The sequence below is a fragment of the Mercenaria mercenaria genome, chromosome 3 (genome assembly GCF_021730395.1).
Source record: "Mercenaria mercenaria strain notata chromosome 3, MADL_Memer_1, whole genome shotgun sequence".
Classification (NCBI taxonomy): domain Eukaryota; kingdom Metazoa; phylum Mollusca; class Bivalvia; order Venerida; family Veneridae; genus Mercenaria; species Mercenaria mercenaria.
In genome coordinates this window covers 36,687,850-36,714,268 of record NC_069363.1, presented here as the reverse complement: position 1 = coordinate 36,714,268, position 26,419 = coordinate 36,687,850, and the positions used below count along the sequence as shown (strand labels likewise).

Sequence of the window (26,419 nt, the reverse complement as noted above, 5' to 3'; positions counted from 1 at the left end):
CTACGCTTTCCTATTGGATGGTGTGATGACTAGTATGTAAGACTCAATGATGCTTTTTCTCCTATATCCTACATAAAACGGACGGAGGGAATGGAATTCGTCTTGCAGCTTTCTTGGTCGTGCCCGTAAAAGTTATGCTCTTGGTGCTCTGACTTCAGACAAGTTGTTGAGTACATTGGTGTAATTATACCTTATATTTACCTTAATGTTATGTTTTACTTAACATAATCTGTTATTGTTTTCGTTAATGTTAGAGCCTTTCTCAGCGGGGATTTTATTTACATTGTGTTGTCTAACTTGTTGAAAATAGGGTAAGTGCGAGGTTGGCATGCCCTAAACGCGTTTAAACCCCCAGTTTTCTTTTTATAGGTTACTGGCCGTTCCAAGGCGGTACCCCTATTTTCAACTTGTTTTCTGTCTGTCTTATATTTTGTGTTGCGTATGTCGTTTTGTTTGTGGTTAGCGTTTCTTTCCTCTTTCTCCTCACTCCCCCTATCGCCCCCATCCTTTCTCCTTGCTATTGCGCTCCCTTGTTTTGGCATCCCCTCCCCCTTTACTATGAATAAGTTTTCGTGCCCGCCTTAATTTTGGCTGCCGAAATCCTAAGGTGTTTCTTCCTGCTTGAATGTGTGCGTTTGTGTGCGTTTGTGTGCTTGTGTGTCTGTGTGTCTTGGGCGGTGCCCTACTGTGTTGTTATATCGTACTTGTCTGTTTATCTATGTTAGTTAGTTGTGTGTGTGTGTGTGTGTGTGTGTGTGTGCGTGCGTGCGTGCGTGCGTGCATCTTTAGTACATGAATGTCTGCGCTACTGTGGTTTACATTGTAGTGTAACTGTGATTAAGGAATGTAGCATTCCCTTTGTATATTCATCCTTGTTCTACTTTCCCTTCAGCCCCCTCCCCCACCCCCTTTCTGCCCCTTACCCCTTCACCCCCCTTTATCTATATTTTGCATAAAAGTAAAATGTGCTTGTTGGATTTTTGAAGCAACCCGTCTGTAATATTTTTTCCGTTACAGCTTCTTTTTGTTGTGGGCCTGCTTTGCAAATGCGTGGCTCTGAGGATGTGTCTGTGGTGCTCTGTGCTTCCGAGAAATCTACCCTTACCTATTATCTTTTGTTATATTTTCTCGTACTTTTAGGTTTATATAATCCGTTCCAAGTATAACAGGCACCACATTAAGCATGTTATGTGCTAGATGGCGTTAGAAGTATAGCTCATTTTATTACCTCTTATGAACACACTCGATGAAACGTTGCATTGTGTGCTTCCAAACGATTTTCTTATTTATTTTTAATATGTGTCTGTTGAACGTGTTTTTGGAAATAAATTCCTTACACTAAGATTTTGTACAATATGCCTCATAAATAAAATTCATGTTATAAACATATGTGACTATACTTTTATTAAATAAATAAAGTTCAGATATCATCATTTTCAAAACATATAAAATATTTGTGTAGTATTTTAAAAAGAATCGTAGAAATAATAATATTCTAGCTGAGTATGTAATTAAGTACAAGTAAATTTCTGCTGTTTAAAATCAAATGTCTATTGCCTAACTAAATGCTTTTTACATAGATATCATATATTACGCCAATGTTTACTCAATAAAATGTTCAAAATGGGGAAGTGACAGAAGATAATGTATAGATTCGAAATGTTGTCTGCGGTCGTGACAAAACGAGATGTATTCCATAAAAGGTCAAATAAGTTTATCTGTAGGTGAAGTATGAACTTGTCCTAAAACTAACATTCCTCTGACTTTGACTGTGGACCAAAGACAAGCAGTAAGGACTATGAAACAAAAATTACTTTTTGTTTTGTATGTTTCGTTTCTCTTCTCAGCCACTCTGGCTGAAGACAAAGAAAAACGTATGTATACAAGTTATATATACTTCAAAGAATTGTGTAACTATTAATCTATTAATCTTTATATAGAGAGTGTTTCAACAGAATATTACGACTTAGCGTTTAGACTAGTTTTTCAACAGCTTTTATGTTTTTCTGTACAGCTACAATGCAAGTACTCCTTGAGCTAAAAACAAAGACGTGCTATAATTTGCAAACATGTTTTAACAGTAAATAAACAACATCGACAAGTGATGAGTATGATAATAAGATTGAGAATTCATGTCTATTCTTCCTTTTAAGGTTCCACTGTGTGTTACGGTGATCTAGGTTGTTTCAGCACAGGAGGCGCTTTTACTAGCTTATACAGACCTGTAAACCTTAGTCCACAGTCTCCGGCTTCTATCAATGCCCGCTTCTTGCTATTTACCCAAGAGAACTCACAGAATAAAGCCTACCAACTTCTCAATGCCAACAATTTTGACAGCATCCAAACCTCGAACTTTCAGTCCTCGAGAAAAACAAAAGTCATTAGTCACGGCTTCATCGAAAATGGATTTGCAGACTGGATGATGGTAAAAGTCCTATTGTATCCTCATGTTGAGTAAACCACTATATATATAACTTTATAATTGCTTGATCAAATAATATCTATGATGTCTATTGTAATAATCTGAGTATCTATTTGATTTAACGACAGTTGCAAAATTGATATTCTGTTTCAATGTACCCAGTTCATGTGCATGGGTTTCTTGTGAGTAGGTTATCCGAAATGTTGGTGGTTCCATCAAGGTCACCGCCCGTATCTAAAATAATTCGGAGCAGCAATAAATGCCTTCCTCCGCAATTAATACTACAAAGGGCCACATTTGTTATAAATTAGGGAATTATAAATCCACAACTATGCCGGTGTAACTAAAACACAAATCAGTCAAGCATGTTTAATTGAACTGTATTCTACATTTGAAATAAAATCATTTGATCTTATAAATTGCTGTATTAACATATTTGAATACATCGATTCTAGTTTAATAAATGATTTTAGCAAATGAAAGACGAGTTACTGAAGTTCGACGACTACAATGTGATTCTTCTTGACTGGGGTGGCGGTTCTAAACCGCCTTACACACAGGCAACTGCAAATACTAGAGTTGTGGGCGCAGAGCTAGCTAAACTTATCAGAGTCCTAATGGTACACTTTACTTACTTATTTTATATAGAGAGAATAAAGCCTTTTCTTTGGTATGGTCATTTACCATGTTTCGAACTTGCAAACCAGGAACTAAACATTAATATTTTACTTCGTCTACAATTGATAAAATGCTATTTTAAGACATCTGTGAGCCATTTCTAAGCCAAGTCTAACTGGAAAAAAAGACACTCAAAGACAATGTCGCCTATACAGCACTACTAGTATAAATATATGCACATACAGTCATTGGTGAATCTAGTTTTATTTCATCATTGCAGGATATGTTAATCAAACATTCTTTTCGCCATTGTCAACCTTTATACACTTGGAACGCTTTTCATGATATTCTCGTAATTTTGCAATTATTCTTTCATTTTCTAGGATAAGACTTCAGCTAGAGCGGAGGACTTTCACCTGATTGGACACAGTTTAGGAGCACACATTTGCGGATATGCCGGTGAAAGAACTCAAAATCTTGGACGCATCTCAGGTCTCTATGCTTCTTATTAAATAACAGTTGGGCGTCAAAATGCATAATGGACTGATTTATCAATTTATACGGCTTCATATTTCTTTAAAGAAGATGTAAGTGGTTTATAAACAATCATTCTATGTAATATTTTCTATATATAATTTACTTATTTGATAAAAATAGGGCTGGATCCTGCGGATCCGTATTTCCAGTATACGGACACAACAGTGAGACTCGACCCTTCTGATGCAAAGTTCGTAGATATAATGCATACAAACGGAGCAAGCATCCTGACGCTTGGTAAGATCATTTATTTACTGCAATATTTGAGCAGTTTTAACTAACATTTAGATACTATTAGAATATTATGTCTTCTTTTAATATTATACATTCCATTGCTTCGTGAAATAATATTTATTTGCTTGTACAGTACATGCAGTAGGCCTCACGAATGTTGAGCTGTACTTTAATTGACCGAACGATTTTCGGAGTGGACAATTAACTGAACTTTATGCCTTTTAACCAGTGTAAACATTAGGTGCAACATAGTGACGGATAATTGGTTTATCACTTATTTAATTGCTAGGATACGGTATGAGACAACCATGCGGTCATGTTGACTATTACCCCAACGAAGGACTCAACCAACCAGGTTGTGATGCAAATCCTGTAACCAAGCTACTTACAGAGGGAGATATATACGAAGGTCGGTCTATCTTATTAACATAAGAAGTTCTTGGTTTAAATTTGATGGTACTTTGACTGGACAAACTATCTCGTGGTAGAATGATATCAAATGTTTTGTTATTGGGATCAGTCGCCAGATCGATGTAGGTTCGAATCCTGAGTATGACTAGTAGGAGTTTTATTTATTGGTCGATTTGATTACTTGGAAAAAATACAGAAAGGGTTTCAGACACACTTATTTTTCTAGCTGAAATCATGACATACAAAATGAAGATAGTATCATAGTTTATCCTCTATTATGAGACATTTACGAAAAAGGAAACTTCTAATAATGACTTTGATAATTGATATTATTTGATACTATCACTTTCTACGTGCACATACACATTCCAAGTTTCAGACCGATCTCGATCTATTCTGAGGTAGTATTAATACATAATATTACGAACTTTCTTCAGTGTGATGTTATTGATTTGATATAGGTGGTAAGCAGATTGTTGCATGTAGCCATCTAAGGGCGCATCATTACTTTACGGAATCTATCAACAGCAGATGTCCTTTTAATGGGTATAAATGTAACAGCTATGCTGACTTTGAGGTGTGTATCCTTCTTTTCTACCTAACTCCATCGATAGATATCTACTCTATTATAGAAACTTTTAGCCAAAGGACGACATATATAAAGCAAAGTATGATAACTGATGATAAAAATCAAACTCGAACGGTGTAATAGGTATGCCTTTGATTATGCAATCTATTACCTTATCGTCTAATCCTGTATCTTAAGATTTGCGTTAATTACAAATTACGCGTACACTCTTTAAAACGGATTAGAATGAAAAGACTGACCGAGTGCAGTTCATTTGAAGGAAAGCAGGACTATGCGTCGTCAAAGACTGTTTTGTGTAATAAATGACGGAACTATGATTTTATGTTTAGCGTGGTTTATGCCTGCCATGTAGCGGTGGAAATTGCGGATACATGGGCTTTCATGCTGATAAAACAAAACCTCCTGCAGGAAAAACGCACGTGAAATATTTCCTAGACACAGGGAAAGTGGCTCCTTACTGTAGTAAGACATACACTATTTTCTCAATTTAGATTTTAGACTATAGCCACTTCATCATATCAACAATTTCAAACATGCATTTCTTGTAACAATGGCGAAAAGAATATCTGAACGTTCCGCGGTAATTGGCGGTAATGAGAGCCATTATGAAATTTGCCCATCTTGAAATATCCAACAAGCAACTCGTCAAAATAACGTGAAGACATCTTTCAGTTCACCGTCCATGTGGATAACATTTGAACGATGTTTCGCGTGTATATTTCATAGCTCCGGAGATGTCTATGAGATTTGGTTTCTGCCTCAAAATTTTAAGATGTTTTACCTCGATTGAAGTGTTCAAAAGTGAACTTTATAATGGATCTAACTGAACATAGCAAGTTACATTAATGTATTGCATACCTTCAAATTACAATAAATAGTGAGAGTGTATTACATTATCTATGATTCATCCCAACATATACGTGGCTCTTTGTAGCTTAATTTGTGATTATTAATTTACAGGATATCACTATCAAATTGACGTACAATTTGGACAACTGGGAAGTAAGTCAGAAAAGGGAACACTTTATATGAATCTCATTGGCAGCAATGGGCAACTTGGGGAGCACCAGCTGAATACAGAGTAAGAAAAAGCAGTTTATATTTCATACTACAAAGATGCTACATTGTCATTCTCACACAGTTTATGATTTATGTTCTGATGATTAATACTACGTCCATGCGTGTGTGAGTATGGAAGATTTGTAACCAGTTCTCTTGCTTGACTTATCATTTTCATGTACCTTTTCAACAATTAATACATGAGGATGACTCGGAAAATCAGCGTATATAGATGTGAAACTTTACAAAATAGAAAAGTGAGAACTCCACGTAATGCCCAACACGACAAATATGAAAATGTTACAGACAGCCTGTTCGTGGATTGTAGTAGAAATGCCTGCAACCGTCCATGCCCTCTAGCCCAGGGTTGAGCGGAACATTTATACATATTTTACAAGTACCAAAATACTACACAGAGGCATCCGCAAATGCATTTATACGGCGATGTACATGGAACCGTTAATGATACACTACTGTTACTAGATTTCAACTCCTTGAAAAGTAGCGTGCGGTCCTCAGTTACAATAATGGACTAAACATTTCAGTTCTAGTTTTGGGATTTAAAGCTAAGACTATTTTAGGCACGATGTTTACGCAAGATAATAGTTAAACAACTTAACGAATTTAGTTATCAACACTATGTATATTGTGTCAAATTATTTATGTAAAATATTGAATAATATGTATGTATTTCCAGTCAACTGCCGAGGGATATAGAAGGATTTTTCGTTAAAATAACTATATTGTATATTTTTCAGTGTCCTGGAGGTTCAGCCCGGACATACGTACGGATTTATGGTAACATCTACACATGACATTGGAGATCTCTCACAGATGACCTTCAGATGGGAGCTCGATTCACACTGGTACAACCCTCTCACGTGGAGCTTACTGTCCACTCACGCAATCCAAATAGACACCGTAGATATTGTTAACGGTGAAACCAATAAAAAGTAGGTTACTGTTAGTGTAATATTTGGTTACAGAGAATTAACAAATCATTTCTTTGTGTGAGTGTTATATGTTAAGCATTTATTGAATGGCTTGCTTGTCAGTACAGCTCTAGTGGATGCAGGAAAGAAAACATTAGGGTTAAGAAGGAGAAAAACGGAAGAGTGGATATCAGCTGGAACATTAGAAAGGATTGATAAACGACGAGAGACAAAGAGAACACTTTTCACTGCCAAATCACAACGCCTGAAAAACCAGCTAAAAGATACCTACTCCAGACAAGATAAGAACATAAAGAAGAGTGCACAGAAGGACAAAAGGGCCTGCATAGACAAGTTAGCATCTGACGCAGAAGAAGCAAACAAGACATGGGAACCTTATTTCGTGTCTCAAAAACTCCCAGTGTAGGCTTCAGAAACACAGACGCACCAGTGAAGAAACAAGATGGAAAATTGGCTTTCAGCACAGAAGAGGAAAGAACGTGTTTGAAAGACCACTTTGAGAGGATACTCAACAGAGAGGAGCCATCAGTAGAGGCGGAAATCACCCCACCGACGAATTATTTAGATATTAGCACGGAACCCCCAACAGTAGAGGAAGTGAAATATGCCATAAAATCTTTCAAAACTGGAAAAGCACCAGGAGTTGATCAAGTGCATGCAGAGGTGCTGAAAGCCGAAGAAATGGTAACACCCAAAGTCCTTAAAGACATCCTCGAAAACATCTGGGAGACAGAAACAGCACATGGTCAGTGGAAGATTGGTCTTATTGTGAAGCTGCCAAAGAAAGAAAATTTGACAGACACCAACAACTGGAGAGGCATTATGCTGTTCTCAGTAACAAGCAAAGTGCTCAGCAGAGTCATCTTGAATAGAATGTCTGCAGTTGTAGACCCACACTTGCGACAACAGCAAGCTGGATTTAGGAAAGGAAGGTCATGTGCTGATCAGATCTTTACCTTAAGACAGATTATAGAGCAGAGCAACGACTGAAATACCACACTGTATGCAAATTTCACTGATTTTCCAAAGAATTTGATAGCATAAACCGACCTAGATCCTTGTACACTATGGCATACCAGACAAGATCATCAATGTCATCAAGATGCTCTTAACAGACTTCCAAGAAAAGATGATCTGTGAAACGGATTTGTCTGACAGCTTCTCAGTCAGGACAGGAGTGAGACAGGGATGTTTACTCTCACCTTTGCTCTTTACCATTTGTATTGACTGGCTGATGAAACAAACAATCCAGCAAAACAGTAGAGGAATATCCAGGATGTTCCAAGAGTCACTAGAAGACATTGACTTTGCAGACGACATTGCGCTACTCGCTCAACGACACGAGGATATCCAGAGCGCAAAACGGAGGGTTTAGTGGAGTACGGCAGACAGATAGGCCTAAACATCAACATAGGAAAGACAAAACTAATGAAGATCAACACAAGGATACAGCGAGATGTCACTATAAATAACACCAAAATAGAAGAAGTAGAAGAATGTGTCTATCCCGGCAGCAAGATCACGGCCAATGGAGATTCTACCACTGATGTGGAGTGCGGAATTGCAAAAGCCCGAACAACCTTCGCAAAATTAAGGAACATCTGGAGATCAACCAGAATCAGCACCAAGACCAAAATCAGGATTTTCAAGAGCAACATTATTGGAGTCCTCCTATATGGTTCTGAGTCCTGGAAAGTGACCAAGAACATCACACAGAAACTGGATGTATTCCAGACAAGATGCCTGCGGAGAATCCTACAGATCTTTCGGCCCAACACTATAAACAACAATGATCTATATCATAGAACAGCAACATCAACAATTTCCGAGTTGATTAAAGAAAGAAGATGGACCTGGATTGGCCATGTCAACAGAATGGAAACATCAGCAATTCAGAAGGTCGCCATGCGATGAACACCAGCAGGTAAAAGAAACAGAAGGCGACCAAAGGAGACCTAGAGACGATCAGTTGAAAAGGAGATGAAATACCGTGGATGGGCCTAGGATCAGGTACAACAGACAGAGATGGCTTTCCTCGGTAAAGGCCTTATGTGATCCCCAGCACGAAGAGGATTAAAGGAAAATTAAAAACAAAATACTGGTCAATAGTCAAAACTGCGAAAAAACAAGCCGTTCAAGAAGTGTTTGATTACATGACATCAGAAATTAGTTTTCCCAGTTTTAGTATGAAGTGTTTGACTTATTGGACAGGTAATGATGTGTTAAATATAAGCCTGTCATATAGCACAAACTTTGGACCGGCCATTTATATAAGGAGTCAAGTAATGAAATGTAATAATATTACTGCATGGTTGGTCATTTCACATCTACTGCCATGCCTACGATAGATAGTTGTACTTTCCCTATAAACTTTGCAGAAATATAAGTAGAATCTTAGTAGTTTTTTTCAACTTTCTTGCAAGTTTTCAAGTAAACACAATGCAGCCTCACTGGAAAGATTAAATATCTTTGTTCTATAGAGGTCGTCACCTTTATCTTTATAAATACACTGGTACCGTTAAAAACAAAGTGTCTTTATTTCTTTGATGGTAATTGTTCATAAGACGTATTTTAAAAGAGATTTATAATCTTCTTAACATTAACATATATTCATGATTTATTTTTTAATTACTTTTTCAGGAAGCGGTTTTGTGGTTTCAATGCTGGAGTGCAGAACTCAGTCACAAGAACCTTTCAAGACTCTTGTTAAAACGTGTGTTTTGATATTTGTTGATTAAATGTCTACATTTCACCGGTAAAGCAGATTTGCTAGAGTTTGTTGTCCATACGATCTCCTCTGTGCTGTGAATATTGGCCGACCAAATATCTTTCTCTCCCTCAAATAATGTTTCACTTTTCTGAAAGGCTTTTTATGGTGATAACCCTTTGGACCCAGTCTGAAATGTAAACGTTATCTTGATAATTTGCTTTTATTTTCGGAAACTTGTGCTAAAATGAACTAAAATTGAATAGTGCTTACATTTACTATACAGATTTAGTTTATATAACAGATCAATATCTGTGAAACATCTAGTTATATATAATCAGTAACGTCATACAGATGGTAGGAATATATACATAAAAGTAACATGTTCATGCCCGCGGGACAGGATAATTATATTGAATGAAATTTGATATATGAAGATATTTAACCTGTATATTTGAACCTGTCGCCGGACCCGCAGTCTTCCATCATTTCATCGACTTCCTCTTTCTTTAATGGATCGTTTCCATTTTCTGTTTTAAACAAATATGTAAGAGTAAATTACGTAAACCTGACATATCTGCAACGCAACTGTCGAAACTGACGGGACAAAACGTTTCAAGAGCGGTAACTTTGAAAGCACTACGCAGCTATATTTTGTATAGCTTAGACATCATTATGCAAAGGTATAAGCCATCCATCAGACAAGGTTTTAAGAAATGCTATTATCATTATGCTTATTCAAACACGAGGTTTATACTTTAGATTTAATATATTGCACACGTGCAGACATGTAGATTGTCTCGGTGCATTTTTATAACATACAAAATTGAACGCATTTACCTATAAGCAAGGAATAGAGTTGCGACCTGCTGATGTAGCCGCTACCGTCAATATCTTCTGTTTGAAAGGCCTTTAGTAACCTGTTCTCATCTATCATTCCTGATTGAGGTAGATTCTCTAGCATTTCACAGAACTCCTCAAAATTTATACTCTCACTACCTATAAATAATTATGAAATGAAACTGAAATTTAATAGGCGAGCCGAAGAAAATAGATTAAGATAAGTATTCTTAATTCAAATTTGTAAAGATAGTATCCTAATGTCCTAAATTTACCCACAATATTGGTACGTGCCTGTCTTAAACAATAGTTTGCAAATTAATTCGCCGCTAATGGTGATTGTCAATACACAGTATTGGAGTCCTTAAAATAATAAAATGAAACAAGAATAATAAGACTAAGTTTATGTTTGTACTTGACATATGCAGCGTAAAACGTAATTAATTTGCGAGAAATTTGACCGCCAAGTAAAGTTTCATTTAACCGAAGTTCATTTGCACGGGAGATACTTGTCCTTATCAAGAAAACGTTAGCCTGCGTTAAATTTATACAAGCCATAATGTCTTTTGATTCAGACGATAGAAAGCCGTTTCCTCGATAATCTGAATTCAGTAACCCTTTCTTCCGAGTTGAAATATTCCTTGATTATAGAGTATAAAGCTTAAATGCTGCACAAACACTAAGAAGGAGTCAATAGCCGCTGCCTTGAGCGATTCAGATATTAAATTTATTATGATAAGCACAAACACATAAACGTGAAGGTTTTACGAACCTTATAAAACTCGTGTAAAAATATGTCATTTGTAGTTATTTTTCAAAAACAAGACGGTGCCGTTTCGGAAAAAAAGTCAAAAAAGAAGTCTAACTTATATCCATTTCGTTACTAACCTAATGAAGCAAAATTTATAAGTTCCCTCGATTCTTCCCTTTATTGTGCATGAAGGTTGAATAAATATGAATATATTACTGTTGGTGGGAGCTAAGATATATTACTTACCGTCTTGTTTTACCGCAATCAGAGCATCTAAGAGTTCTCTTGTTGGGTTACATTCTGCAAATACTATATGCGGAAGTTGCGATACTGGTATCTCGCCCGTTTCATTCCTTGATCTCGAATGTTCTCTCCACAGATCAAGGTAGTTAGCTGTAAAAACAGACAGTGTATGCACTGTAATATACTTTACAAACAGTGAAATTTTAACGAATGTGCATAAATCGGCTATGGCGTAAATAGTCCTTGACGTCTTCCCATCCCTTTTATCTAAACCTTTAATTAATATTTGTAATTTCTAATACAGTCGGTATATTAAGCATAGGCAGATTAATGCTTGCCAAATCATGCCAACGTACTAAACTAACTACTTTACCTTCATAATTCCCAAGTTTTGCTTTAGACGTAAGTTCAATCTAAAACATTCATAGATACAGACTCACAATATATATATACAAAAATGAATCTTTACCTTTATATTTTCTTAGTTTCTCTTCAGGCGTAAGTTCAGTCTGAAAAAAAAAACATACATACAAACTTACATAATATATCTGTAAAACTGAAATGTTTTATGACTTATCTAATAACAATCTATAAAATAACAATGCAAGTTTTGACTTCAATTATGAAGACAATTGTGTAAATATAGTTATGAAAGCAATTAGAGTTTCAAAACTATTCATGTAGATTTTTTAACACAATGAAACTATTTGAAGAAGAGGTCAAAAAGAAAGAAATACGTTTTAGCACATTTTGACTACATATTTTTTAAGGGAAAGTAAGTACTTTTAATTTGTACTAATGATACCATTTACCTGATTTGAATGTTCTAAAACGAGTTTTTCTTTAGCGTTGACAAACATTTCGTGGTCCATATTTGTCTGAGCTAAAATAAGAAAAACAACGTCAAATATATAACGTTAATATTGCTGAAAATACAACATAAATCCAAAGCATATATTGTAGTCTGTGAAAGAAAGATATTTCTGTAGTAAATGCTGATTATGTTTTTTGCATAGTTACCGTGTTACATATCACGTTGTAAATTATTCTGATATTTTTTTCTCTTGAAAGTAATATTCACGAACAATACGCTCAAAATAAATTAAAAGGAAATAGCAAATCATACATATCGTATTTATAAACATTTTATTGAGTTTTATTGCAATATCTGTATATGCTTGAATTCAGCTAAGGACGTGAAAGAAGAGGCATCGCTTGGTGTTAAAACATAGTCGACCCTTAACGTCCACCTGTATTAAACAACCTCTTACCTTAAGAAGCAAGTAGGCTTACTTCCCAAACTGATTTTTTGTTCTTGTGTCGCTCTATCGGCTGGCTGATTAATACAAGTCAAAATGGAACTTACATTCTGTTCTTTATACAGTTTCTATTGTTTATCTGAACGTGATACCCTTAAATTGTTTAATACTGACAAGTCAGACGTACGTGTTTGCCCATCAGAGACAATCCTCAATATGGCAAAATTTGAAACATCTACTCCGTGTTGTCTTAAATATCTGCCGAACTCATTTACTGACACTTTGCCATTATCGTCCACTTCCATATCAGTCCACATCATGCTACCGACCACGCGCTCAACATCTATACCGTCTGCAGTGAAACCATTGAAATGATTATCAGTCGTAATAAGAATATGAAAAGAACGTATCATAACAATGACATGCAAGACCTGTCCTCTGTAAACTAAAGAGCATATGATGAAAAAAATGTTTTCCCACATTTTTAACTGATTGAATGACAAAGCGGAGTAAACTGTGGACTGCACTTGGATTCAACTTTGGTTTACAAGAACGTATTGTCACTTGTGCGACCATGATATAACAAAAACATAATATGTGAGATGTAGTCAGTGCAAATTCCTCATATAACTCATATAAGTTAATATAAGATCAATCAAATCGCCAACATAAGACTCGTGTTGTTTACTTGGGACTATGATGTAAAACAGTCTCGATAGAGATACTATACGGCATTACATTGTTTTAATTCCATTATATATCTTTGACAAATTACAAAAAGGCAATTAATGAACTAATTGAAATTAAGCTCAAAGCACAACATGATACTTTCTTACATGACTAAATTTAGGTGTTAGCTAAACAAAGCAGAAAATCAAGAGTTATATACCCAAAGATAAACAATGGGTCCGGAACGTAGACCAGCGAGAGACCATCGTAACACAAAATATTGTTGCATTAAGCTTTGTTTCCACGAAACGAATGTCGATCAATTACTTGGATATAAGCTTTGTGTATTTGAACTCTGAACTGATCATAAGTAGGGGAAAGACCAATTACAAGCAAAATGTACAATATCACATAAAGTATAGCCGTATAAATACCGTATTCAACTATGCAGTTAGTTATATTGAGCATATTTTATGAATCCAAAATGTGCTTATATGAGAATAAGGACCAATATGAAAAAAAGCGTAAATGCGGGGAAACAGGCTCAACATTGGGTCCAAACATTCTAACTAGTAACACTGATGGTGGTAATCGGGGTGCTTACGAAATTAAATAATGAAATTATCCAAAATGAAGTCATATGATATCAGCCTTATTATTGTTTACTTGTCGTATGCACCACGGTCTTCGGCCTTGGGTCAGTATGACCACCTTCGGACAAGAACATAATGCCAATTTGAAATGATTTTGATAAATAACATTTTATCACAAAACGTTTTTGACTTGCCCTGTGTTAAAGGGAATGTTAAGTGGAAGTATAAGCATCCTATACGCACATAAAAATACCCATTTATGTAACCGAAAATAACACGTTTTAAAAAGTACTTAATACCCTGAATAAATACTTAATATACTGAAAACAGGGAAGATGGAAAATGTTTTAAATGGCATGTTCAAGATAACACTTACTTGCACCGTCCATACTGCACTAGTTCTGATCGGTTTTTCTCTTGTTAACAGAGGTTTTACTCAGGCATTGCACTTGAATTATTCTTCTTAATCTGTAAAAGATACATTACAATGAAATTTCCTATGGTTAAGAAAAAAAATTATAAGATTAAACTATTAAACAGACACGTATCGCGTACTGTCCAAATAAAAGTATAAATTCTTTGCATGGCCATTTTCAATTTTCAAAAATCCGATTTACTATGTTTTAAAGGTCCATAATGCTTTAAATTTTTTATCTTAAAAACAGATGAAACAGCTTTCCAAAAAGATGTTATGCGTAATAACATAGTTCGAAAAGCACTAATTTTAATATTGCACATGAACTGTTATCATGAGTTAGAGCCATAAAGGGAGGTAACAAAAACAATAGATTCAATAAAACATTGAAGAATATTCAGCAATATTCAAACCTCTGACAAATGTTAAAGAAAGTAATTATCAGATATAGCAATTATTAAGAAATTAATGTATTTCATGTTCATAACGGAAATGTGGCAGCCACATATTAAACAAAGGCATTATGAGTCTTTAAACGAAAATCATTTTAAAGAGTTTTATAAATTAAAATTATTTATTTTAAAAGATATTTACCTGAATTTCGCGTATTCCTTCAAATAAAACAATTAAAACTGAAGTTAAAAAGGGAAAGTGTTTATTGCAATGTCTGTTGCTTACTGAAATATAATCTGACTAAAACAAAGGTTGATCAATCAGCTAAACAAATGAATAGAAAATAATACCTGTTTATACAATATTAATTATTCTCAAACGTGTGTACGCATGAAAATATTTGAGAATGGGGTTATTTTCAGACATTTAATAATTACAGTTCATATTTGATATGGTATACAATGTATAAAGAATGGCTATTTTATAAAATTTACCGCAATATCGTTAAGTATATCATTAAGTTTAAGCATTTTTTTCGTGAATAAATAGTTTAAATTCGTGGGAATATATACGTTCTTCACAATCTGGATGTATTTCTCCATAAAAATCCATTGATTACTGTGTGAAAATGAACTTTAGTATACCGACAGAAAATAGATTTGAAATTTTGTCAGAGCGGGAAAGTGACTGTGCTATAAATATGGAGAAAATGGACAATTCAAGGCAAGTTTTCATAAATAGTTCAATAGATCAAAAGCTCACATTCATGTATGATGAACTCCGTGATATAAAAAATGAACAAATCAATTGTACAAAAGGATTAGTGAGTTTTCAACAAACATTGCAGGGCGTTGGTGAAAAACTAGGACAGGTAGTAAATGTAGCTAATAGACAAACAGATTTTATGAAAATGCTCGCATATAAATCAATTGATATGGAAGCTCGCTCAAGGCGAAATAACTTGATCTTCAGAGGTTTTTCTGAGAACAAAGGTGAAAACTGTTTCCAAATAGTGAGAGATTTTCTTGCAAACCATCTTGACCTAGACCCAAGGCGTATATATCTTACGCGAGCGCATCGGTTAGGTAGAGTGGACAGTTCTAAACAGTTTCAACGTCGCCCTGTTATAGTTAATTTCAGAGATTTTTGTGATGTGCCCATGATCATGGAAAGAGCCCCAATGCTTAAAAACACAGGATTCTCAATAGACTATGACTTTCCAAGAGAAATTCAAGAGGCCCGTAGCCGCCTGTGGCCTAAATACAAGGAATTGAAAACAGCAAATCCCGGAAACACCAACATACATATAGTATACCCTGCCAAACTCATTAATAATGGTCGTTTAGTTCAGGATGAGCTGCCGGAATGGTCCAAGTATATCAGTGCCAGTAGAGTCGGAGAACTAGACAAAATCAGTTTCGATCCGACAATGTGTTCACAACCAGTGCATGTCGGTAGGAGGACCGAATCTTCGGAGCGTATGGAAAAGAGACATGAAGCGTCAGACACTGTATGTAGCGTTATTCAAAGTAAAAAACAACAACAAAGAGACTTACCCGGTGTGCAGCATAGTCAAGTAAGCATCAATTCACTTCCGGTGCCTGAGAATATGGCACAAACTCCAGAACAGATCCCTGTACAGACTTTGTCACAAAACATAACTCCTGCCCCTTTCATGACAATCCCCTTAAGTCCACAACAAGACATGGCTAATAAAATACTAGGAGTTTTTCCTATGCTCAGTCCCCTACAATTGGAAATGGCGGTTACATTGCTGCAAGCAAATCCCACGCTTAGCCCAATGCAACTCCAGCAACAAATCAGCACAATGTCTGGAATAATACCAGCTACATGTATATCCCAAGTTGTCCATGGTCCAGCTCCACCCATACCTGTTTTTGTCCCTAATCCTGCCATGACCAGTCCACAAAGCTTAGTACACAATAGTCCTGTATCTAGTTCGGCAAATAATGCTGTGCAAAATGAAAATACAGTTGATACATCCAAAAATCCACAGTGCAATGCTGATGACACACTTTCGAGTGAAACTCTCCCGTGCAACACTGCAGAACAAGCAACTCCGGTTTTAAATTGTGAGAATACGCTGCCAAAACACTTTCGCCAGTTAGAGGTCGGTCACATATTGCACGCACAACATCAAGGTCAGAAAAAAGGTCTGAATCTGCCCGGCCTTACAAGAAGCGCAACACAAGCAGTGCATCCAGAAGTAGGTCGCGTGTATTGACAGATAAAAATACGCGTATCATTGATAATCCGGTTTTGCCCGGTACTATAAATAGACATGCGAAAGAGGTCAGCCAATCGGAGCAGCCTTCGTTGTCAAAGGCGGACCCGCACAAAAGTCAAGATGTAGGACAGTAGGTCATCGCTGAGCAAATACAGCTACGTTGTGCATTACTGAATGTTCAGGGTTTATGTACAAGGAGAACCAATAAACTTTTGTCATCGGAATTGATGTATATTTTTAATTCGCATGATATTGTACTATTGACCGAAACATGGACTGATCAATTTTCGGATTTAGCGGTAGATAATTTTGAATATTTTGTTCTGAATAGGTTAGAAAATAAAGCAACTAGCAAAAGGCCCTCAGGAGGTATTATTATATATATCCGTAACGAATTTGTCTCCCATGATACGTTAGTTTTTCAAAGCCAAGATGACATAATCTGTGTAAAATTAAATGGGCAATTATTTAGTTTAACAAGCGACTTATTCTTTTGCCTATGTTACGTTATACCAGAAAATAGTAGTAGGCAAGCTATGTTAGACTCTCATACTTATGATAGGCTTTTAAATTTTATTGTGTCACTTGACTCAAAGTATGAAAATGGTTTTAATTTTGTACTTTGTGGCGATTTAAACTCACACACTTCTGATCTACCTGACTATGTAGCAGACGATAATTCTTTAAATAGTGATGTTTTACCTGACGACTATTCTGTAGATATTGAAATTAAGCGCTATTCGCAAGACTGTGGGCGCACAAATAATAACGGTATCATGCTTCTTGACCTCTGCAACAAACTGGGTTAAGAATTGTTAACGGCCGAATGAGCAAAGATAAATTTATTGGTCGAAAAACATTTTTTAACGCAAATGGTTCTAGTCTTGTAGATTACGTAATTGCCTCTCAGAATTTATTCACAAACATTGAATACTTTGAAGTGCAAGATCCTAATATTTTATCGGACCATTGTGTCGTTGATTTCAATTTCATATTTAATAGGCATATTGAAAATACTGTAGAAACAGATAATAGTTATGAAAATGTACCCTTCAAATATGTTTGGAACAGAGATAAAATGTATGATTATCAGAATCGATTGTCTGAAAATGAAAATTTGTGCAAATTAAATATGTTTAGTAATAGTGTTAATGCCTCAACATGTAAAACTGATATAGACAATTGTATTGCAGAACTGTCTGATATATTAGATGGAGTAGTCTCCCCTTTATTTAAACATAATCTTGGTAGTAGTAATTACGTTAGTGTTGATATAAAATCTAATGTTAACAAATGGTATAATGCTGATTGTGAGGAAAGGCGTAGGTTATTTTATGCTGCTTTAAATTCTTATAGACAAGATAAATCTGATCAAAATAGAAAAAATATGGTAAATATGCGTACAGAATATAAAAATACTTTACGTAAAGCTAGATATGAATATGATAGAAGTGAAACCCAAAAGTTACTTTCAGCTAGAGAGAAAAATGCAAAATTATACTGGAAATTGTTAAAAGGTTCCTGTGGTATTAAAGAAAATAATATTACACTTAGTATGTTTGAAAATTATTTCAGAAGTGTAAACAATCCAAACGATCGTTTTTTCAGTCCAGATGAAGATGTTTGTTTTTTGTTGAACGCTACGAAAATAATGAATTTAATACTATGTTTGAAGAGTTAAATGTACCTTTCACACTAGATGAGCTATTAAACTCAATTAAACAATTGAACACAAACAAGTCCAGTGGACCAGATTTATACTTAAATGAATTTTTCATACACGGTAAGAATGTGTTTATCAAAGTATTTGTTAATTCTATTCAACAAAATTTTCGAATGTGGTTATTTCCCAGAAGAATGGTCTGAAGGATTTGTAGTCCCTTTACACAAAAAAGGTAGTATAAATGAAGTTAATAATTATAGAGGTATAACTTTACTTAGTACACTTGGAAAATTGTTTACAAGATTATTAAATAACAGACTTTGTACTTGGGCCGAAATGTATGGCGTATATATAGAAGCGCAGTCAGGTTTTAGATCTAAGATGGGGACAGCGGATAATATTTTTGTATTACATGGTTTAGTAAGCCATTTAATTAACAAAAGTAAGCAATTTCATTGTGCTTTTATTGATTTCAGTAAGGCATTTGATTGTGTTACTCATGAAAATCTTTGGTTTAAACTTATAAAATTAGGTCTCAGGGGAAAAATACTAGATGTTATTAAGTCAATGTATAGCAATGTAAAATCAAGAGTTAAGTACATGAATCAGTTAAGTGATAGTTTTGAATGTCACCTGGGCGTTAGACAAGGTGAATCTTTGTCGCCTTTTCTTTTTTCTATGTTTGTTAATGATATTGAAGATATGTATATTGAAAACGGTATGGATGGTATAGATACTTACATGTTTAAAATGTTTTTAATCCTCTATGCTGATGATATTGTTATCTTTGCAAACAATAGTGAAGAGTTACAGCTAAACTTAAATCTGTTATATGACTATTGTCAAAGATGGAAATTGTCAGTTAATTCTTCAAAAACAAAAATCATGATTTTTAGAAAAGGTGGAAGAATACCAAATGGTTTACAATTTAGATATGGAAATCAAGTTCTTGAAATAGTTAACAAGTTTGTATATCTTGGAATTGTATTTACTACGGGTGGATCATTTTCTGAAGCCCAGAAAACACTAGCTGGTCAGTCTCTAAAAGCTATCTTTAAGTTAGAAAAATATTTACGTAAGTTTACCTTTATTACAGTTAAACATAAGTTAGATTTATTTGATAAATTAGTTTTACCTATACTTAATTATGGATGTGAAGTCTGGGGTTTTCATCACGGTAACGCACTTGAAAGAGTTCATATGCAATTTTGTAAACGTTTATTAGCAGTAAAAAAAAGCACACAGAATGACTTCATATATGGAGAACTTGGGAGAATGCCCCTCCAAACTTATAGATATTATGTAATAGTTAAATTTTGGCTAAAGATTTTACAGTCAGATAGCAAAAAGTACATAAAAATTATATATAATATGTTGTACCAAGATCTGTTAGATAGGCCTAATACGAAAAACTGGTGTTCTCTACTAAGAGACTTGTTATTCTCGCTAGGTTTTAATGATGTATGGTATTTTCAAACAGTTGGAAATTTTGAATTATTTCTTATAACTGTAAAACAACGAATCAGTGATCAGTTTCTTCAAAACTGGAATGGTAGACTTTTAAACTCTAGTAGAGCAATTTTCTACAGACACATTGCAAATTTTAGTTTTCAGCCATATTTAAACTTGCTTGATATTCCCAAAGTTAGAATTAGTTTAACAAAACTTCGTGTATCATCTCACAGATTATGTATAGAAACTGGTAGATGGAACAAACCAGTTAGTACACCGTTAATTGAGAGAAAATGTACATTTTGTGACAAACTTGAAGACGAGTATCATTTTGTTTTAGAGTGTGTACTGTATGCTGAACTGAGAAAACAATTTATACCATCATACTTTTGGAAACGCCCAAACATGTTTAAATTTTTAGAGCTAATGAAATCTGAAAACAAACGTTTATTAAAAAATTTAGCAGCTTATGTTAATAAATCATTTTCCATTAGAAACGACTTATTATATAGAGAACAAAATTAGATTTATATGCTCGGTTATATGTTAAATAGTGTTTAAGTTGAGTTTACCGCCACGCACTAGTAACCCATAAAAGATCTGAATTTTTATGTGAGTTATTAACTATGTTGGTGTCTTTGTTTCGTTTCGGAAGATATCAACATAATGTACATCTATTGTATAATTTATGTATATTTAATATTTAAATTATAAGTGATTAATATATATTTAGATAACTTATTTCGGGTTTAATCCTAATTAAAGGCACTAACTGTACTCCAGCCATTCCCCTTTCTATACATGAAAGGGCAATACACAGCTGGTATTAATTTCAATAACACTAACTTATGTTTTCTCTGTTATTAGTAATTACTGTTATATATAATTTGGTCTTTTGTATTATGTTCAATATTGAACGTTTCCGAAGGGTTGATACTGATATACATATGTTATAAAGTTGTATTTCTGTCCCTTTTGTGTTTGTTTATTTACATTATATATTTAATACTGTTATATCACCATTGTTGCATTATCATGCTGTTACTGTAGCAATTTAACATAAATAAAGTACTGTCCGATTTGTGGGATGATAGAGGTTAATAACAATAAAAGTTCATATTGTTATATAGAGGATATTGCATGGGTGTCTTTTCATATTGCATTTGTTAAACGGGTTGAATAAGATAATAAAACGCGAGGCTCTGCCGAGCATTTTGTTAATTTTATTCAGGAAGTTTGATGGAGTCAATGTGGAAGGTCACGGATGTAATATTCTTTTAATCACATGTTAGCTTTTGCTATTGAAACATCAAAAATTCTACTTTCTTTTACTATATAATCAAGTTAATTTGACTAACGTCTCCTTTACTATAAAGGACGTCGACGTCAAGGCTTTATTACACTAGTGTTTTATCATTTTTAAATAATGGCTCTATTACACTTCCGCGACGTCAAACATGTGATTAAAAGGTGTTACATAATGATGTTAGTCTCTGTCTGTTTTCATTGTTAAAAAATCATTATGAATCAATATATAAATATATATATATATAATATCAACTACCCATTACTGTCGCCATATATGTATATGTATGTGTTTGCCACATGGGTCGATGACCTACTGGTGTTTATAAAATAAAATCTAAATCTAAAATCTATCATAGGATGAGAAACCTTTCTGTTGTACCACAAAAATCAGATCTACTTAAAGTTACGGTAATTCGTACAAAGGTTTGCATATGTATGTTTCACTATTTTATAGCTTAGATTATATTAAGTACATGGCTACACTGGTATGGCAACCTTTTCAGCAAAATTTGAACAAATACCACGAACTTTCTTTTCAGACAATAATACAAAATAAAAGTATACAAAAACTGGATTTATCTCTGAATAGAATATATAAATTTCCAACGTCATATAATTCATCAGAGAAATTTACACTGTAAAGTTGTTTTGTAAACATTAATGGTCCATTAAAGGAGACGAGATACTTAATGATTATTACCAAGATAAATCACACGCTAGTCCTTTAACAAAACCTTGTTTAAAAGTACTGATGAATTATTTCGTTATTAATTAAAATCGTATTGTTTATTTTCTTGTATACTGGTTTTTGAGTGGGCAGGAAAATTTATCTGCAAAAACATTTCGTACTTTTTAGATTTTATCATATTTTGCATTTCTGTATTAATGAATGTATATTACTTCTTGGCGAAGCATGTAGACGTATGCAGTTTAAGAAATTTATTCGATGTATCGCTGTTTATTTTTTTAAGTTTAGCTCACAGGGTGAGCTTTTGTGATCACCAATCGTCCGTCCGTTCACAATTTCTTGTGAACACGATAGAGACCACATTTTGCAATTGATTTTAATCAAACTTTCACACAACTTATATTAGCATAATATCCCGGTTCCTTTCGAAAACTGGCCAGATCCCATCTTGGATTCCAGAGTTTTTGCCCCTTAAAGGGCCAAAAAAAATGCTATTTTAGCTTGTGAACACGATAAAGACCGCATTTTGCAATTGATTTTAATCAAACTTGCGCGTAACTTGTATCGGCATAATATCTCAGTTTCGTTCGAAAACTGGCCAGATCCCGTCATGGGTTCTAGAGTTATAGCCCTTTAAAGGCCAAAATTTGCTAATTTGGCTTTTGTAGCCATATAGAGACTTCATTTATGGTTTGATTTGATACAAACTTGCAAAATATGTTTAACAACTGTTGATCTTTGATTCCATGATGAATCCGTCTTATCCAATCATAGGTTCCGTAGTAACGGCCCATGATTGGCCCCTGAAAGAGCCAAAATTTGTTAATTTTTACCTTGTGAACACGATAGAAGTGACATTTTACATTCGATTTTAACCACACTTACACACAACTTAAGTCACAATAAGATCTGGGTTCCGGCTAGATTCTATCATGGGTTCAAGAGTTACAGCCCCCCTGAAATTGGCAAAGTTTTCTATTTTGGCCCTTTCAGCCTCATAGAGGTTTCATTTATGCTTTGATTTGAAACAAACGTCCACAGAATGTTTATCTTGATGATCTTTAGACCGAGTTCGAAACTGGGTCATGCGGGGTCAAAAACAAGGCCACCAGGTCAAATCAAAGGAAAAGCTAGGCCACATTTATGACTCTATCTTATGGAACTTGGTCTGAATGTTTATCCCGATGACTCCTACTGGATCATATATGGGGTGAAAAACTAGGTCACCAGATCAAATCAAAGGAAAAGCTTGTTAACACCCTAGAGGCCACATTTATGACCCTATCTTATGAAACTTGGTCAGAATGTTTACCTTGATGATTACTAGGCCAAGTTCGAAACTGGATCATGTGGGGTCAAAAACTAGGTCACCCACTCAAATCAAAGGTAAAGCTTGTTAACACTGTAGAGGCCACATTTATGACCCTATCTTCATGAAACTTGGTCTTGATGATTCCAATGCCAAGTTTAACAGGTCAGCGATACTATGATAGGATCATCATGACTCTCTTGTTTATCTTTTGGGGGTTAAAATTGTTGCAAATTGTACTACATTGGTATGTTATATATAATTGAATATGTTTATAAATGTATAATATTATTTATCACAAAATATAATGAACATGGTGGAGATATGTATATTCTACGTTACAAAACGGTTGACGTGGTGACCGGTAGGATGCTTGGATATTTAACCAATTGGCCCAATGCCCTTGTGGTTCAGTTCATGCACATCTGAACTCCAAAACGTGATAAATTAAGGTGGAATGCGCCTTATTTGAAGTTATTTGGTTCCTTTTCGACATTTTGTTAAATGTACAAGTCAGCATATTCCTCATAGAATACGTATTTTACTTTTTTGTTATTTCTGTAACTTTTTTCTCTGCAAACCTTCAAACACGACCATTGACGTCCATTTTTTTATGAATCATGATTTCACGTCCGTCAGACGAGCCACTCGAAGGCCTCCACTATCTGAATTCTGTTGACACAGATTTCGTATTTGAAAAGAAATATGCACTTTTCTAAGCGATTCCGCTTTTTAACGTTTTGCTGTTTCTTTTTGTTTCACTTTTTTTTCTTTTATCTATAAATTTGTTTCGTCTTGCTGTCGACAAAACACGATCAAAATAGTAAATAAAATCTTATATCATCAAGTAAAATTACATTTTTTTCTGTACAGAAATTCTCTTAGTATATTACTTATTTCGCGAAAAGCTGCAATACCATTCGAGTTCTTCATCCAATGACAATTTATCTTCCTTTTGTACTTTCGTGAGTCCATTCAATAACAATAGGATATACCAAACCAACGTACCGAAATATCTCATTAAAAGCGTGGCATTTGACATTTGTTCGTTTAAAAATATCATTCGAAAACATAAAGATGTCATTGGCCGTCAATAAAATATCAATTAGATATATAATGAAACTACCAATAACTGTCCGTTTAATGCTCGTCGAGCGGTTAACCATGATGATTTATATAAACACGAAACGTTTAATAAATAAAGACTTTTTATCGCTGGGTGTTCTGGAATACGTAAATATATTTCTAAAAATCAGTATTTCTAGTTTGTTTTAAGTAGAAACAAGTTGTTTTAAATTAAAACTTCATAGGATCACAGCACAAATCCATTTACTTTACTGGAAATCTTACACACATTTTACTGATTGGTTGCTGTATAATGTTTACAGTCTCCCTATTTATTCCATTGAATTCTACGATGTTAATTTAACCGCCTCGGTAGCCTAGTGGTAGAGCGTCCGCTTCGAGTGTGGGAGGTCGTGGGTTCGATCCTCGGCGGCGTCATACCAAAGACGTAAAAAAAATGGTACCTAGCAGCTTCCTTGGCGCTCAGCATTAAGGTTTAGCAGTATATCACAAAACAACAGATTTTTTTAGCCAATGAACAGAATCTTGACACACAATTTATTTGTCCAATACATGTTTTACTGTTCTGTCCCATGGAGTTGGATACTTAAAATATTCTAAATGAGTTGTCCCCCTTTAAATAAGAATGCCATTTGTAAAGAAATAAATGTAAACAATTGTCAAAACGATGTTTTACCTAGTTATGTAAAGTTTAAACACCCGCACGATGTTGCAAATGCATCAAAACAAAGACATGTAACAGCTTTTTAAAAATGGTGAGTTTTTAAAGGCGCTGGACTGTCCAGAAGTGTGGCCCCTTCATGTAGTCCCTTTCCGGAATTCAATACATATATGAATAAATTGACAATGGTTTTGTACAATAATATCAATGTTTTATATGCTGTTATATTTTCATGTAAAACAATGCTTTCTTTCTATGATTTGATGACGTTCAAACTTTTTTTCTCCAAAACATGGACCTATACCTAAAGGGGATAGCGCTAGGACTGGGCAGCCCGGTGTCAGTATAATGTGACTGGGTAGGGTATCACGCCATGTGTCTACGGCGTGATATTTCAGTGAGGCAGCACTATAAAGTTGTGCTCACTGCTACAAGTAGACACCGTCGTTTATATGACTGAAAAATTGTTGAAAAAGACGTTAAACCCGAACACACACGACGTTAATTTTGTATGTGCCGCAAAAGGAAAAGCGTCCATGTTACGATGTTAACGTTTCTCTGTTTTGACGATGCCGAGAATGTTTCTTAGATGACGTCGTAGTTCTTCTGTCTTGTAAACAGAATGACCGTGAAACACATTCTAAAGTCAGATATGTGGAATGTATAAAAAAGACTCGTTAACAGATGAAAAGGAAATAAAATGTAAATACAAGAAATGAAATTGTTATGTTCGGAGTTCGTGCGAAATGGACGCAGCAAATTAACCGCAGTCATATTCATGTCGTTCATTTCGCAATAATTAATTATCTGTTAAATCAAGCAATCTGATTGTACCGATAGCAGTAATATTCGAAAAAAGTTGATGACTTTCTTATTTCTGAACGAAATGACTTTCTTAATTCTGAAATCTGTAAGTGTGTGCACTCATTTTCTTTGTTGGATCATTTTATATCCGCTGAACATGGTTTCGAAGCAAAATGTCTAAAAAATAATTAATATCTGAAATCGGTTCAGAAATATGACTTTTTCTTAATATAATCATGCATGCTCTTTTAATAACACAATTTATTAAATTGATACTTTACTTTTAAAAGAAATGTTAAAAGAATTGATTTTGAAGTGATAATATAAGTCTCGTATTTATAAACTTTTTTTTCTATTTTGAAAAAAAAAAATAGAAAAAAGACAGCGAAACTATTTATTTTCAAACTTGGTTTTAATACGATAAGTTTACACTACTGGAATTTTGTTGACCTATCTGTAGCCGTGGGGTGGGGGTGAGGAGGGAGAGGAGGGGCACAGTCATGTAAA

The 26,419-nt window shown here is 34.6% G+C and overlaps 2 protein-coding genes across 2 annotated transcripts; one reads left to right on the top strand and one right to left on the bottom strand.

Annotated features, from left to right (window-relative positions):
- Positions 1-1,741: 1,741 nt before the first annotated feature.
- On the top strand, positions 1,742-9,588 carry LOC123525068 (pancreatic triacylglycerol lipase-like). Its single transcript, XM_045303780.2, has 11 exons — positions 1,742-1,874; positions 2,154-2,425; positions 2,896-3,042; positions 3,424-3,532; positions 3,698-3,814; positions 4,101-4,220; positions 4,684-4,799; positions 5,141-5,273; positions 5,772-5,892; positions 6,629-6,823; positions 9,464-9,588. The coding sequence occupies exons 1-11, from the start codon at positions 1,799-1,801 to the stop codon at positions 9,531-9,533; spliced, it is 1,476 nt and encodes a 491-aa protein (XP_045159715.2). The 5' UTR covers positions 1,742-1,798; the 3' UTR covers positions 9,534-9,588.
- On the bottom strand, positions 9,222-15,044 carry LOC123525069 (troponin C, skeletal muscle-like). Its single transcript, XM_045303781.2, has 9 exons — positions 14,895-15,044; positions 14,262-14,353; positions 12,811-12,975; positions 12,177-12,247; positions 11,834-11,873; positions 11,368-11,514; positions 10,371-10,529; positions 9,977-10,060; positions 9,222-9,720 (listed from the first exon to the last, which is right to left on the bottom strand). The coding sequence occupies exons 2-9, from the start codon at positions 14,272-14,274 to the stop codon at positions 9,674-9,676; spliced, it is 726 nt and encodes a 241-aa protein (XP_045159716.2). The 5' UTR covers positions 14,275-14,353; positions 14,895-15,044; the 3' UTR covers positions 9,222-9,673.
- Between the last annotated feature and the right edge of the window lie 11,375 nt (positions 15,045-26,419).

Excerpts from the sequence above, each read along its gene's own strand:
- LOC123525068 (XM_045303780.2), top strand. The coding sequence starts at position 1,799 with ATGAAACAAAAATTACTTTTTGTTTTGTATGTTTCGTTTCTCTTCTCA. Across the intron at positions 3,533-3,697 it reads AAATCTTGGACGCATCTCAG|GGCTGGATCCTGCGGATCCG; the intron begins GTCTCTATGCTT and ends TGATAAAAATAG. Across the intron at positions 5,274-5,771 it reads GAAAGTGGCTCCTTACTGTA|GATATCACTATCAAATTGAC; the intron begins GTAAGACATACA and ends ATTAATTTACAG.
- LOC123525069 (XM_045303781.2), bottom strand. Across the intron at positions 12,248-12,810 it reads TGTCTCTGATGGGCAAACAC|CTCAGACAAATATGGACCAC; the intron begins GTACGTCTGACT and ends TTCTTATTTTAG. Across the intron at positions 10,061-10,370 it reads ACTCTATTCCTTGCTTATAG|AAAATGGAAACGATCCATTA; the intron begins GTAAATGCGTTC and ends TGTTTAAAACAG.